This window comes from Lithobates pipiens, unplaced genomic scaffold (assembly GCF_037356315.1).
Source record: "Lithobates pipiens isolate NorthernLeopardFrog02 unplaced genomic scaffold, aLitPip1_a1.2 Scaffold_27, whole genome shotgun sequence".
Classification (NCBI taxonomy): domain Eukaryota; kingdom Metazoa; phylum Chordata; class Amphibia; order Anura; family Ranidae; genus Lithobates; species Lithobates pipiens.
Genome location: NW_027507788.1, coordinates 52108814 through 52123793, shown reverse-complemented (window position 1 = coordinate 52123793; position 14980 = coordinate 52108814). Strand labels below are relative to the sequence as shown.

The 14980-nt window shown below is 46.6% G+C and overlaps 1 protein-coding gene across 7 annotated transcripts in view; it reads left to right on the top strand.

Moving 5' to 3' along the window:
* Positions 1–14980, top strand: part of CADM1 (cell adhesion molecule 1) — a 506083-nt gene that overhangs the window by 295394 nt on the left and 195709 nt on the right. For all 7 annotated transcript variants that reach the window (XM_077456955.1, XM_077456956.1, XM_077456952.1 and 4 more), the window contains 3 exons: positions 2571–2723; positions 3440–3577; positions 14177–14338. In XM_077456955.1, the coding sequence (XP_077313081.1) occupies positions 2571–2723; positions 3440–3577; positions 14177–14338 (453 nt within the window). The remainder of the gene's footprint in view (positions 1–2570; positions 2724–3439; positions 3578–14176; positions 14339–14980) is intronic.

Genomic DNA, 14980 nt, shown 5'->3' with positions numbered 1-14980 from the left:
AGAAATGCGTCTAGAAAGTACATACTAAAAACTATGAACTCTTGGGGGGTAGCAAGTTAATGATTTCATCAATAGGGAGTTATGAGGCCTATTTCTAGGTGCACTGTTTATGAATACACACTAGGCAGTGAGTGTCTGATATCCAGCCATACATGAATCAAAATTTGTCTGGTTCAGCAGGGACCAAGTGACGTTTGAGCTGTCTATGAGCACTGTAATTGTAGATACTGATCGCCTTCTGTAAAACTGCTCTGCCAGATTTTTCCCTCTCAATCAGCACTGCAGGCTATCGCCGACAGCGCTGCTCAGTATTTTGACAGTGGGGAAGCTTCCTCGCTGTCGGAAATAAAATAGCTCAGTGGGAGTATGCCCCATTCACATCCGCTGGTTGAATGACAAAAACTGTATGGGCCACCTTACTGAGTTCCAGCGATGTGCATGAGAGCAGAGGCTCTCCCAGGCCTCTCCTTCCCCATTGGCTGAGACACAACCAGTGTCAATCATAGCCAGTGAGGAAGGGGCGGAGCTGAGAATGCTCTGTGGCTCTTATGGACATGCAGAGGTGGCTCGGGGGCGAGCAGTCATGAGTGCCCTCAGTAGGAGGGAGGAGACAGGAATGTTGGCAGGGGAACCAGAGAAGAGGAAGATCTGGGCTGCTCTGTGCAAAACCATTACACCAAGCAGGTAAGTATAAAAAAAATTTTTGTTTAAAGCTGAAACTTTATTATCACTTTATAGCGGAGTTCTGCCTGGGTGAAAAAAAAAAGTAATTAAAAGTCAGAAGCTACAAATACTGTAGCTGTTGACTTTTAATATAAGGACACTTATCTGTCCAGGGAGCTACAATGTTGCTTTCTGTATGGTCCCTGCTGTCTTCTGGGACTTATGTGTCTCCCAGAAGGCAGCGGTAGGGAAGGAGGAGGGCCAGCCATTGCATATATTGCCGCACAAGATTGTGGCAATCTTTCACCGGAAGTGGGAACGGATACTTGGTTATGACAGGTATCCGCTCCCCCCTCCGCCCTGAAAGGTCCCAAATGTAGCACCACGGAGGGAGGGATAGTCAGATCCACAGAAGTTCCATTTCTGGATGGAACCCCGCTTTAAGCTAGTACCATAACTGCTCCCCCAGATTTCCTTTTTCAGGTGGCCATTTTCTTGCAGCATCCTGTGGAGCTAAGCCTGCATGCAGGGGCTACAGTTGTCTCACTACACTGTGTGCATCAGCAGAAACACACAACCTTATATAGCACAGGATGACAAGGGACTTGGCTGGAGACTGCACTGTCCACTGTTACCTCTTTCCTGTGAAGACCAGAAGTTCAGGGAAGCGGCACTTAGCGAGCTGGAGCTAGCAACAATGTAAGTTGTAAACTGCTAGCGGTGGGGTAAAGATTTTAACAAACAATCTAGTGGAGGATTTTTATTTTATTGTGCTCCGTTTTTTTAAGTAAAGAAAAAAAGAGGGTTTATTATTACTTTAAAAGGCAAGGCCAGCTTATGTGGCAGCGCCCCAACATTTATGAAGCTCTGGATTGCACAAATAAAAAAAATCTTGGGAAAGCTCAGGATCCCATTTCTCAAAACAAAACACCCCAGAACTGTGTAGAGTTGGGATCCTCAGACCCCGCAGCAAAACTCAATGCCCTCACCCTTGTATTTTCCATTTATGATTTTCTCTCCATGTTTTTTTTTTTTGCTGTAATCCAGCATTTTGTAAATAGGTGGGGGGCGGGGGGGGGGGGGGGGCTACTTTAAAAACAATTTAACTAAAGAAAAAAATGCTGCTTTTTAAAGTCAGAATGTGCCTAATGTATTCCCTGCATGAAGGTAAAACAATGACTCACAGCTTGTTATGGCCACCCACCTCCCTAAACACTTACCTGACTCCTTTCACGGGTCTAGTACTGTCCCATCCGCAGCAGTGCTGCGCTCTCTTCCTGGTCTGACAGGAGACTGATAGCAGCGGGAGCCATAGGCTTCTGTCAGTCAAATCCTCAGAGAAGGGAGCGTAGGACATGGCTGAGCCCCACTGTGTGCATCTATGGATGCACACAGTCTGGTTTGGGGTTGTGCCCGTATGGGTGCCCTTGCAGCACACAGCTTGCAGAGGGGGCACCCGCAAGAAAGGAGGACTCCAGAAGAGGAGGTAAGGGACCGCTCTGTGCAATACCATCGCACAAAGCAGGGAAGTATCCCCCCCCCTTTTTTTTTTTCTTTTTTTTATTAGCACTTTCATTTAAATGGGGCCCAATCTTGGTCTTTTCTGGCTACTTGCCAACCATGCTGGTCGTTGTGGTTCACAGCTATAGATCCATGTCTGCACTTTGATAAGTCATTCCGGGAAGTCTCATACCAAGTGTATTGTAAGGAGTTAATGCCCGTTTTGTCTTATTGATTTTTTTAATAGTTTTCTTTTAACTCTATAATCCCCCGTCTTAATGGCTTTAAGTGTTTTTTCTTTTAATACTGAGTAATGTGCACTTCTTCCAAGGCTGACAACAGATGGTGATGCATGTGACTTTGCTTTATTATTTACTGGAAAGTACTAATAATCTTGAATTCCGCAGCTCTGAAAGACGCACGGTTCCAGCTGGTGAACTTCTCCAGTAACGAGCTGAGGGTGTCGCTCACGAACGTGTCTATCCACGATGAGGGGAGATACTTCTGCCAGCTCTACACGGACCCCCCACAAGAGGCCTACACCACTATTACAGTTCTTAGTAAGCAGTAACACCCCCCTACCCCCAGTCATATCTGTATGTCGCCCGTTTTCCTATCATCTCTTCTTCATCGCTCTCGCTCTTCTATGCCCTGAATTTCACCTTCCTCTCTTCTATTTTTCCTATGCAAGCATTTTCTGTTTCATTTATCCCTTTATAATGTCTAAAAACAAGTGATGTTGCTGCATTCCGCTGACCCTCTCAGTTAATGAATATGTCATCTACATCTGTTGTGTCGCAGGCAATCTGTCCTGGTCTTTGGTGATATTTGTGTTAACCTCTTTTAGTGTGTGGCCTTTTATCTCATTTGTCTAAAACCGTTGTTCGGAGTCATCTGTCCACAAAGGCCAAAACGTGTCACGATCATTGAAGGTCTTTAATCCGGTCACACGTGTCGGGGCTTATTTATAGAAGACAGCGTGAAGGAAAACCCATCTGATAGGCTGCAAGATGTATCATGATTGCAGCTGGCGTTCCTCCCTTGGGGGCTAGGAAATAGGATGAAGGACTCGCTGGTTGCCATGGGCAACGGTTCTGTTGGGTTTTATAAATGAGCCCCGGTGTAGTCTGCTGCATGTTAGCTAAAGCTTTCAGTGCTGTAAATTCCTAATTCTGTAGCTTTTCTCCTTGGTTCCCTTTGCTCCAAAAGACAGATCTCCATGATAATCGCCCATCTCTTGCTATGTCCTTCCACCCCATCTTTGTTTATGTTTCAGTTCCACCAAACAACCTGGTCATTGATGTGCAGAAGGACACGTATATGGAAGGGGATGAAGTGGAGATGAACTGCACAGCCATGGCCAGCAAACCAGCTGCGGTAATACGCTGGTTCAAGGGAAATCATGAGATCGAAGGTAAGATGAGCTGACATGTTGTAAGCATGTGTCATGGTAAATGAATCATCCGATGCTATACAAGTTATATAAGCCATACGCAGCAATAAGCAGGCCGCCCATGATCATACAGGTTAAAGCGATAGAACAAAAGTTAAAGCGGTATTAAACCGAAGAACAAACATTGATTATATTGCAGCTTACTGATTCTTGCGTGTAATGGCTGCATTCGTTTTCCTTTTTTAGGCTTTTTTTTTTATTATTATTATTATAACCTGGTGATCCGCCCAGTAAGTCTGTTATTTTTCAACAGAACAAGCTGCCCTGCATATGTAACAGTTAAAGCAATAGTAAACACCACTTGGTGACTTATAATAAAGCTTACCTGTAAGTACAAAAAATATCTTCTAAACTTGCACGGTTTAGGAAATATTCACTAGTTCTACAGTTGGCGGCACATGTGCACTGCGCTCTTAAGACCCCTTTCACATCACACCGCCCATTGCGTCAGCGGTAAAATGCCGCTATTTTTAGCAGCGTTTTACCGGCGGATTTGTGGCGCATTTCTGCCGCTAGCAGGGTGCTTTTACCCCCCGCTAGCGGGCGCGAAGGGGTTAAAACCGCCGGCAATATGCCGCAATAGCTGCGTTTTGCCGACGGTATTACAGCGCTGCCCCATTGATTTCAATGGGGAGCAGTGGTGGAGGAGCGGTAAACACACTGCTCCTTCACCGCTCCAAAGAAGCTGCTGGCAGGACTTTTTTCTGACGTCCTGCCAGCGCACCGCTGTAGTGTGAAAGCCCTCGGGGCTTTCACACTACACACAATGGTGCAGCTTCTTTAGGGTGGATTGCAGGCGCTATTTCTAACGCTATAGCGCCTGCAAAACGCCCTGGTGTGAAAGGGGTGTAAGGGACAGCATACTGAGTATACCATCCCATCAGATTGCTGTGCCGTGATCGGTGGCTCCCATGAGCAGGAGCAGAAGTGATGTCATGGCAGCTCGGCCATTCACACGGCCGGAGCCCACCAACCTGGAAGGACTGGGTGTAGATCGAAACCTTGTCGGTGATGAGAGCCCACTGCTGCTTAGTTTGCATAGAGGAATAAAAGCTGCCAAGTGTAAGCACCCCTGTGATAGGTAAATGTTTCCTTTCAACCCTCTAATTGCCACTTTAGATGGACATCTTGAAGTGGTAGGAGTTTTAATGTGTGTTAAAGTTGGGGTACATTCCCCATTTTAACACATTAAAACTCTTACCACTTCAAAATGCTTTTTTGATGTGGTTTTTGATGCTTAATTATTTTTTTGAAACTTTACTGAAGCCTGGCTCAGTAGGAACCCCACTCAGCAGATCCCAAGCGAATTAGTACCCCTGTTCAACAGAGCCCCAGCTCGGTATTACTGCCAGTTTTGCTGATTCCTCACTCAGCAGTAAACCCCAGCTCTGCTGATCCCCTTACTCTGTAGTAAGCCCAGCTCTGCTGATCCCCCTACTCTGTGGTAAGCCCAGCTCTGCTGATCCCCCTACTCTGTGGTAAGCCCAGCTCTGCTGATCCCCCTACTCTGTGGTAAGCCCAGCTCTGCTGATCCCTCTACTTTGTAGTAAGCCCAGCTCTTCTGATCCCACTACTTTGTAGTAAGCCCAGCTCTGCTGATCCCCCTACTTTGTGGTAAGCCCAGCTCTGCTGATGCCCCTACTCTGTGGCAAGCCCAGCTCTACTGATGCCCCTACTCTGTGGCAAGCCCAGCTCTACTGATGCCCCTACTCTGTGGCAAGCCCAGCTCTACTGATGCCCCTACTCTGTGGCAAGCCCAGCTCTACTGATGCCCCTACTCTGTGGCAAGCCCAGCTCTACTGATGCCCCTACTCTGTGGCAAGCCCAGCTCTACTGATGCCCCTACTCTGTGGCAAGCCCAGCTCTACTGATGCCCCTACTCTGTGGCAAGCCCAGCTCTACTGATGCCCCTACTCTGTGGCAAGCCCAGCTCTGCTGATGCCCCTACTCTGTGGTAAGCCCAGCTCTGCTGATGCCCCTACTCTGTGGTAAGCCCAGCTCTGCTGATCCCCCTACTCTGTGGTAAGCCCAGCTCTGCTGATCCCCCTACTCTGTGGTAAGCCCAGCTCTGCTGATCCCCCTACTCTGTGGTAGGCCCAGCTCTACTGATGCCCCTACTCTGTGGTAAGCCCAGCTCTGCTGATCCCCCTACTCTGTGGTAAGCCCAGCTCTGCTGATCCCCCTACTCTGTGGTAGGCCCAGCTCTACTGATGCCCCTACTCTGTGGTAAGCCCAGCTCTGCTGATCCCCCTACTCTGTGGTAAGCCCACCTCTACTGATCCCCCTACTCTGTGGTAAGCCCAGCTCTGCTGATCCCCCTACTCTGTGGTAAGCCCAGCTCTGCTGATCCCCCTACTTTGTAGTAAGCCCAGCTCTTCTGATCCCACTACTTTGTAGTAAGCCCAGCTCTGCTGATCCCCCTACTTTGTGGTAAGCCCAGCTCTGCTGATGCCCCTACTCTGTGGCAAGCCCAGCTCTACTGATGCCCCTACTCTGTGGCAAGCCCAGCTCTACTGATGCCCCTACTCTGTGGCAAGCCCAGCTCTACTGATGCCCCTACTCTGTGGCAAGCCCAGCTCTGCTGATCCCCCTACTTTGTAGTAAGCCCAGCTCTGCTGATCCCCCTACTCTGTGGTAAGCCCACCTCTACTGATGTCCCTACTCTGTGGTAAGCCCAGCTCTGCTGATCCCCCTACTCTGTGGTAAGCCCAGCTCTGCTGATCCCCCTACTCTGTGGTAAGCCCAGCTCTGCTGATCCCCCTACTTTGTAGTAAGCCCAGCTCTTCTGATCCCACTACTTTGTAGTAAGCCCAGCTCTGCTGATCCCCCTACTTTGTGGTAAGCCCAGCTCTGCTGATGCCCCTACTCTGTGGCAAGCCCAGCTCTACTGATGCCCCTACTCTGTGGCAAGCCCAGCTCTACTGATGCCCCTACTCTGTGGCAAGCCCAGCTCTACTGATGCCCCTACTCTGTGGCAAGCCCAGCTCTACTGATGCCCCTACTCTGTGGCAAGCCCAGCTCTACTGATGCCCCTACTCTGTGGCAAGCCCAGCTCTACTGATGCCCCTACTCTGTGGCAAGCCCAGCTCTACTGATGCCCCTACTCTGTGGCAAGCCCAGCTCTACTGATGCCCCTACTCTGTGGCAAGCCCAGCTCTACTGATGCCCCTACTCTGTGGCAAGCCCAGCTCTACTGATGCCCCTACTCTGTGGCAAGCCCAGCTCTACTGATGCCCCTACTCTGTGGCAAGCCCAGCTCTACTGATGCCCCTACTCTGTGGCAAGCCCAGCTCTACTGATGCCCCTACTCTGTGGCAAGCCCAGCTCTACTGATGCCCCTACTCTGTGGCAAGCCCAGCTCTACTGATGCCCCTACTCTGTGGCAAGCCCAGCTCTGCTGATGCCCCTACTCTGTGGCAAGCCCACCTCTGCTGATCCCCCTACTCTGTGGTAAGCCCAGCTCTGCTGATCCCCCTACTCTGTGGTAAGCCCAGCTCTGCTGATCCCCCTACTCTGTGGTAAGCCCAGCTCTGCTGATCCCCCTACTCTGTGGTAGGCCCAGCTCTGCTGATGCCCCTACTCTGTGGTAGGCCCAGCTCTGCTGATGCCCCTACTCTGTGGTAAGCCCAGCTCTGCTGATGCCCCTACTCTGTGGTAAGCCCAGCTCTGCTGATGCCCCTACTCTGTGGTAAGCCCAGCTCTGCTGATGCCCCTACTCTGTGGTAAGCCCAGCTCTGCTGATGCCCCTACTCTGTGGTAAGCCCAGCTCTGCTGATCCCCCTACTCTGTGGTAAGCCCAGCTCTGCTGATCCCCCTACTCTGTGGTAAGCCCAGCTCTGCTGATCCCCCCTACTCTGTGGTAAGCCCAGCTCTGCTGATCCCCCTACTCTGTAGTAAGCCCAGCTCTGCTGATCCCCCTACTTTGTAGTAAGCCCAGCTCTTCTGATCCTCCTTGCTTTCCGGTCCCCGCTCCCTGCTATATTGCTTCCACCACATGTGGCATCTGCTAATTTCTCCTGCTCTGCCGATCCTCTGCCACCCATTCCTCTTTCTCCAGTCCCTGCTCACCACTCACCTTCTGCTATAGGGTTCCTATGTTGCACACCATCAGAAGCTCAGGTGCTGTAAGCAGCCTTTGTTATAGACTCCTATGGAGGTTTTGGAGACACTTTGAAGCACCACTAAAGCGACATGGGGTATACTTTTTGAAGCAAAGCAAACACAATGTGTGAACAGGACTGTAAGGTAACCATTTTATTTTGTGACAGGTGATTTGTTTGTCATTCAGAGTGCTTGTGGTTAAAAAAAGGTGTGTCCAATGACATCTTGAACCAAGTGTAAACAAGCCCTTAAAGGAAGTTGAAAAATAACAGATTTACTGGCTAGATCCCAAGGTGAAAAAAAAGACTAAAAAAAGAAATATAATACAATCACAACGTCTAGGAATTGGTAAGGTTCAGTTTAATATTTTTTTTTGTCTTTAGGTTTATTAGCGCTTTAACCAGTTGCCGACCGCCGCACGCCGATGTACGTCGGTAGAATGGCACGGGCAGGCATAAGGACTTACATGTACGTCCCTTGCCTCCCGCGGGTCGGGGGCCCGATCGGGCCCCCGCCCGGTGCCTGCGGCGGTCGGTTTTCGTCCGGGAGCGATCCGGGACGAGGGGGCGGCCATTCATTCATGGCCACCCCCTCGCGATCGCTCCCGACGAATAGAAATCCCCGGTGACATCACTTCCTCTCCTGTAATGTAAACACAGGAGAGGAAGTGATGTATTCTCTCCTCCGTGTCGGTATTTTTCGTTCCGACACGGAGGAGAGCGGATCGGTGAGTTGCACCAACACTCTACACACACAGTAGAACATGCCAGGCACACTCACACCCCCCCTTTACCCCCCGATCACCCCCCCAATTACCCCTGCCCCCCAGTCACAGTGACACCAATGTCATTTTTTTTTTTTTTTTTTTTTTTTTTGCATTGGTGTCATTTGTGACTGTAATAACTGTTAGGGCAGTTAGAGTTAGCCCCCTTTAGTTCTAATGTACCCCCCTAACCCCCCCAATAAAGGTTTAACCCCGTGATCACCCCCCGTCGCCAGTGTCACTAAGGCTGGGTTCACATTGCAGCGGTTTATGAGAACGGATGTGATTCGCACCGCACTGCAGTGCAAATCACATCCGATCTCTGTGCGATTCGAGTTCAGCCATTCGCCACACCCGCCGCAAATTCGCACGGGACCCTTTTTTTGGCCCGCAGCAGAATCGGATCGCATGGGTGTTCACACCATGCGATCCGAGTTTGCAGATCGCACTGCGATATGCGAACTGATCTGGGGGTGTCAGTAACATTTCACTGACACTCCCAGCAGTTCGCATAGGGCAGTGTGAACTGCCGCCGGGAGGCATGCGATGCGGGAACCCGCCGCGCATTCGTGGCGTTCCCGCATCGCTCCAGTGTGAACCCAGCCTAATAAGCAATAGTTTTTCTGATCGCTGTATTAGTGTCACAGGTGACGCTAGTTAGGCAGGTAGGTATTTAGGTTCGCTGCAGCTTTTTATAGCGCCAGGGACCCCCATATACTACCGCATAAAGCCCCCTAATTGCCCCCTAGTTAACCCTTTCACCAGTGATCACCATATAACTGTTACAGGTGACGCTGGTTGGTTAGTTATTTTTTTATAGTTTCAGGGCACCCGCCATTTATTACCTAGTCTCACTAGTGTACCCCTAAATTTAGGGGTGTCTACTTTCCAAAATGGGGTCATTTGGGGGGGGTTTGTGCCATCTTGGCATTTTATGGCCTTCAAAACTGTAACGCCCTTAGAAAGCCTGAAGGCGGTGCTTGGTTTTCGGGGCCCCGTACGCGGCTAGGCTCCCAAAAAGTCCCACATATGTGGTATCCCCGTACTCAGGAGAAGCAGCAGAATTTATTTTGGGGTGTCATTTCACATATGCCCATGGCATGCGTGAGCAATATATCATTTAGTGACAACTTTGTGAAAAAAAAAAAAAAAAAAAAAAAAGTTTGTAATTTTCCCGCAACTTGTGGCAAAATATAAAATATTCCATGGACTCAACATGCCTCTCAGCAAATAGCTTGGGGTGTCTACTTTCTAAAATGGGGTCATTTGTGGGGGTTTTGTGCCATCTTGGCATTTTATGGCCTTCAAAACTGTAATAGGTAGTGAGAAGTGAACTCAAAAATTTACGCCCTTAGAAAGCCTGAAGGCGGTGCTTGGTTTTCGGGGCCCCGTACGCGGCTAGGCTCCCAAAAAGTCCCACATATGTGGTATCCCCGTACTCAGGAGAAGCAGCAGAATTTATTTTGGGGTGTCATTTCACATACGCCCATAGCATGTGTGAGCAATATATCATTTAGTGACAACTTTGTGTAAAAAAAAAATAAAAAATTTTTTTTTTGTCATTATTCAATCGCTTGAGGCAAAAAAATAAAATATTCAATGGGCTCAACATGCCTCTTATCAATTTCCTTAGGGGGTCTACTTTCCAAAATGGGGTCATTTGGGGGGGTTTTGTACTGCCCTGCCATTTTAGCACCTCAAGAAATGAGATAGGCAGTCGTAAACTAAAAGCTGCGTAAATTCCAGAAAACGTACCTTAGTTTGTAGATGTGACAACTTTTGCGCAAACCAATAAATATACAATTATTGACTTTTTTTTTACCAAAGACATGTGGCTGAATACATTTTGGCCTAAATGTATGACTAAAATTGAGTTTATTGGATTTTTCTAATAACAAAAAGTAGAAAATATCATTTTTTTTCAAAATTTGCGGTCTTTTTACGTTTATATCGCAAAAAATAAAAATCGCAGAGGCAATCAAATACCATCAAAAGAAAGCTCTATTTGTGGGAAGAAAAGGACGCAAATTTTGTTTGGGTACAACATTGCATGACCGCGCAATTACCAGTTAAAGCAGCGCAGTGCCAAAGTGTAAAAAGACCTCTGGTCATTTACCAGCAAAATGGTCCGGTCTGAAAGTGGTTAAGGGCACATCCACATTATCTTATAGTACGCTGCACCACATGGGTTGGTTTTTTTGTTGTACCTTTTATGCATTGTTTTGAATACCCCAATTATTTTAAGACCCTGCACATTATTTTAGAGCAGTTGAAGAATATACATGTGTGTTTCAATGCGTTAGACCTATTAATCCATGACCACTCAGAATCCAGTAGCCAAGCCAACCCCTGAACTCCAGGGCTTTGCATCCATTGAGATATCTGTATTGTAAACGTCCCTCCTCTTTTTTTTTTTTTGTTGTCATTTTTCCCTGTTTGGTGCAGCATTTTAGTGGTGATATAAAGGGAAGCATTTTCATCAGTATGTTCCAAGAGATTGAAGTAGAAAGCTCTTGCAATGGGAAGTTTAACTTATCAGAATACCATATGACTTATTTAATATCAGTGCCCAGAGCTATGATATTCCGTATCTGTGTCAACCAATCATATTTCATTTTTTGTCAGACGGCATTTATCTTTGGTTGGCTGATGTAATGCATAATGCATTATATTTGTTTAGCTGCAACATAGATGAGAATTGGTAAAGCACTACAAGTATATACTATACCATGAATGTATTCAGACACTGCTCTTCTACCGTCAAAGCTGAATTTCAGGCACATAGAAGAACTAATTAATTCAACTCTGTATTCATGAACTCATTATTTAAAGTTTTTTTTTTTTTTTACTTTTGTTAAAGTTGTTACAACTAGAGCAAGTACCTGAATGTGATTTGGTGCTAGCCTCTTGCAGGTCTTGTACAACAGAGTTCAGATTAGGAAAGGGAGAAGCAGCACAAAGCTGATCAGCGAGCATGCTGATAGGAGGAGAAAGCAGATCGGCAGTGAAATTAGCTCATCAACATTTCTTTTCCTTTGCACACCCTTAAAGGGTTAGTTTTACCTTTTTGGGAAAGAATAAAAAGGTAAACTAACACCATATATACTCCCTACACCCCCCCACTGTATTTGCCTGAAAGGGAGATGAGCTGTCATTGTCCATGAAGCCGGTGCAACAGTCTGAGGATTGGAAATTTCCACTTTTCTTCCCCTTTCTGCAGTTCTTCCAGGATGGATCAGGCAGCTTCAAGTAGAACTAAAGGCAACACTTTTATATATATATTTTTTCATTTTGCATAGAGTAACGGGGGTTAAAACCCCTGTCAGATTTTTTTTTTTTTTTTTTTTGCCATCTGTGTCCCATTATGGTGATTTCCCTTCACTTCCTGTCTCTTAGCTAAACAGGAAGTGAGAGGCTATCCTGGCAAGTTAAGGGAATTCCTTGAGGACCCCCAAGTCACCAGAACTAGTGTTCCCATTAGATTTCCCCTCTGTTACCTTTCAGGGGACAACTAAAAATGTTTGTTTGATTTTCTTTTGCTGTCACTGTTAGTGATAATGGTAAATGGTACAATCGGGAAAAGGGGAGTCTCCAGAACAGGGGGTACACACAACAATAAAAAACTGACCAGTTTTTAGAATAAAAAAACATTGCCTTTAGCTAGACTTTAACACAAAAATGAATACTTTCAGACAAAATGAAAAGGTGAACAAACACCCTACACCTCACACCCCATAGTTCCTGCTATACTTACCTCTGTGGGTGACAAGTTGTCAGTGCCCAAGCAGCCTGGGGATTTAAAATCCTTGCTTGTCTACCCCTTTTCTGCAGTTCATCATCCAGGATGGATCAGAGTGATGCTTTGTTCTGGTGATCAATTGCTCTAATCTGTCCTGGAAGCCCTACATAATGAAGGGGGAGAAGAACAGGGATTTCAAATCCCCAGGCTGTTGCGCTAGTTACATGGGCACTGACAACTTGTCACCCACAGAGGTAAGTACAGCAGGTACCATGGGAGGTTGTGGGGTGTTCACTTTCTTTTTTTCTTTTTCTGAAAAGGTGAACTTAAGCTGGCCACACAGGGATTTAAACCTGAATTTTGATCCATGTGTGGCCCCTGTGGTTGAGTGGAAAGCTGATCTACCGACTGACTTCTGTGCAACCACCCTATTGGTATTTTCCCCTTGATCTGCACTGCAGGCAATAGACTGCAGCACTGATCTGTGTAATCTGATGGCTTGGAAGTCTCATCGTTGTCAGAATACAAAGTGCCAGTGAGGAGGATTCCCCCGTCTACACTGACTATGTGGATGGGTGTTTTGGGTAATTTTTTTTTTCTTTTAACCCACTGGTTGGATGAAACAAAGAAATTGCCTTGTGCATGGCCAGCCTTAGCCCTTGTACACGATTTTGTCCAGCGAATTTTGTCCAAAACTGTTGCATACACACGGTCGGACAAAGTTGTCGGAAAATCCGATTGCATAGAACGTGATGACGTTATTTCGTTACGACGGGACTATGTTCAGGCTAGTAGCCAATAGCTTTGGTCTAGGAATTTTATCTGAGCAAGGGTGGCACTTTGTCCTTCGGAGTAGGCTACACATGATCGGAGTATGTCCGATAGGAGCATTTTGTCTGAAAATTTTACCGGCAAGTTAGAAAACTTGGTCTGTCGGATATTCCGACGGAAACAGTCCGAAGCAGACCACACACAGTCAGGAATATCTGACAAAACGGTCCGATAGGAAACATTCCGTCGGAATCTCCGACCGTGTGTACAAGGGCTTAGACACTAAGTATTATTGAAAATCTGTAAAGAAAAAAAATCTGGTATGCGGCCCTGCCAGAAAGGGCTGTGCTGTGTGGCAGAGCTGCATAAATCTCAGGACTGGATGGAATGAATTACAAATTGTTTTGCAGGTTAAATGGCTTCTCTTATTCATATTACATTTGTGTATTTAGCCATTTGCCTGGAATTCAGCTTTAAGCGTCGTTAAGTGATTGCATTATGATGATCAGTCCTTTGTAATATAGTCAGGCTTGGTGTCTGACTGCTCATACGTTGGCCATTTGTTTTTATTCATGATGCACAAGGCCGGGGGAATTGAATATATATACCGGTACCTAATAGAATGTTACATCTTAATGTCTATTATGCTTGCTCTGAGATTTAAGCGATTTTCCATATGCACCAAGCGGCGCGCTGCAGTCACATGGCAATAAGGAATTCTGCATGTATGTCAAAGGTTAAGTTTGACAGGCTTTATTCTAATGCTGCAAGCTCCATGTGATTCATCGCTGAGAAGCAGAAACGGCACAGACCTTAGAAGCGATTTAGCGTGTCGGTGTAGAACATGAAACAAAGAGACGGCTAGTTGCTTGTTAAGGAAAGCGAGTGAGTCATTGCTCAGCCGTATGATATTTCTATGCAGAAAAGAAAAAAGCAAATCGAAATGACCTATTAGATGGAGGAACTGGCAACCAGGTCATTTTGACATTGCTTACAGTTGTGGAGGCAAACAAAAAACTAGGACATGCATTTGACAAGACGGAGAAAATGACTCTGCAAAGTGCACTTAGTACATAGGGGAGAAGTGAGAGAACAAAAAGCCGCAGCGTTACTGCGGGAAATCAAAGTGATGAAAGTGGCGTTTTGTTATTACTTTGACCTAATGACTTGTTCGGCATGTTCACAGGTAGTAAAACGGAAGTGGAGGCCGTGGACAACAAGATGTTTAGAGTACGCAGTCAGATATCCATCACCGTTCTCCGAGAAGATGACGAAGTTCCGTTTGTGTGTATGGTTGACCATCCAGCTGTGAAGGATCTGGAGACCCGACAGTACATTGAAGTGCAATGTGAGTACCAGATGCTGAATATTTGACGGATATATGGCTGGGATACCACATGATTGATGTCCTTTATCACATTCATTTGTTTAGCTGACAGCCCTCCCGGCTAATTTCTTATATTTGCCTAAATGACAGCTTGTGACAATGCAGTGAGGGGGGTTTCATGGCCCGATCTACCCGCTCTATGAGCCCACTGCAGCCTCACCTAGAGGAAGCGGGAGAGGGAGGTTACATTCAACAAACTGCACATAATACACAAAGTGAGAGTGTTAAAGAATATGTAGTCCCAACATTTCATATTTCTTCCATGTACTTGTATGAAAAAAATATCCTGTTCTCTTTATATTTGTGTGCAATCCCTGGTGAGCCTGCCAGTCCCTCTGCAGTTCTATAAAAAGTGCCCACACTAAGGCTTCATGTACACGGGCCATTGAAAACCTTTTCTAAACACTGGAAACTGACAGCTGATAACCGACAGTGAAAAATCTCATTTTACAACTTTTACATACTGAGTTTATGTGCATTTAGCTGCAGATATGAGCATTTCTGGCACAGTGGTGTAGTGGTTGGCACTCTCACCTAGCAGTAAAAAAAGGGTCGCTATTCGAATACCAACCACGACACTACCTGCCTGGATTTTTTTTTTTA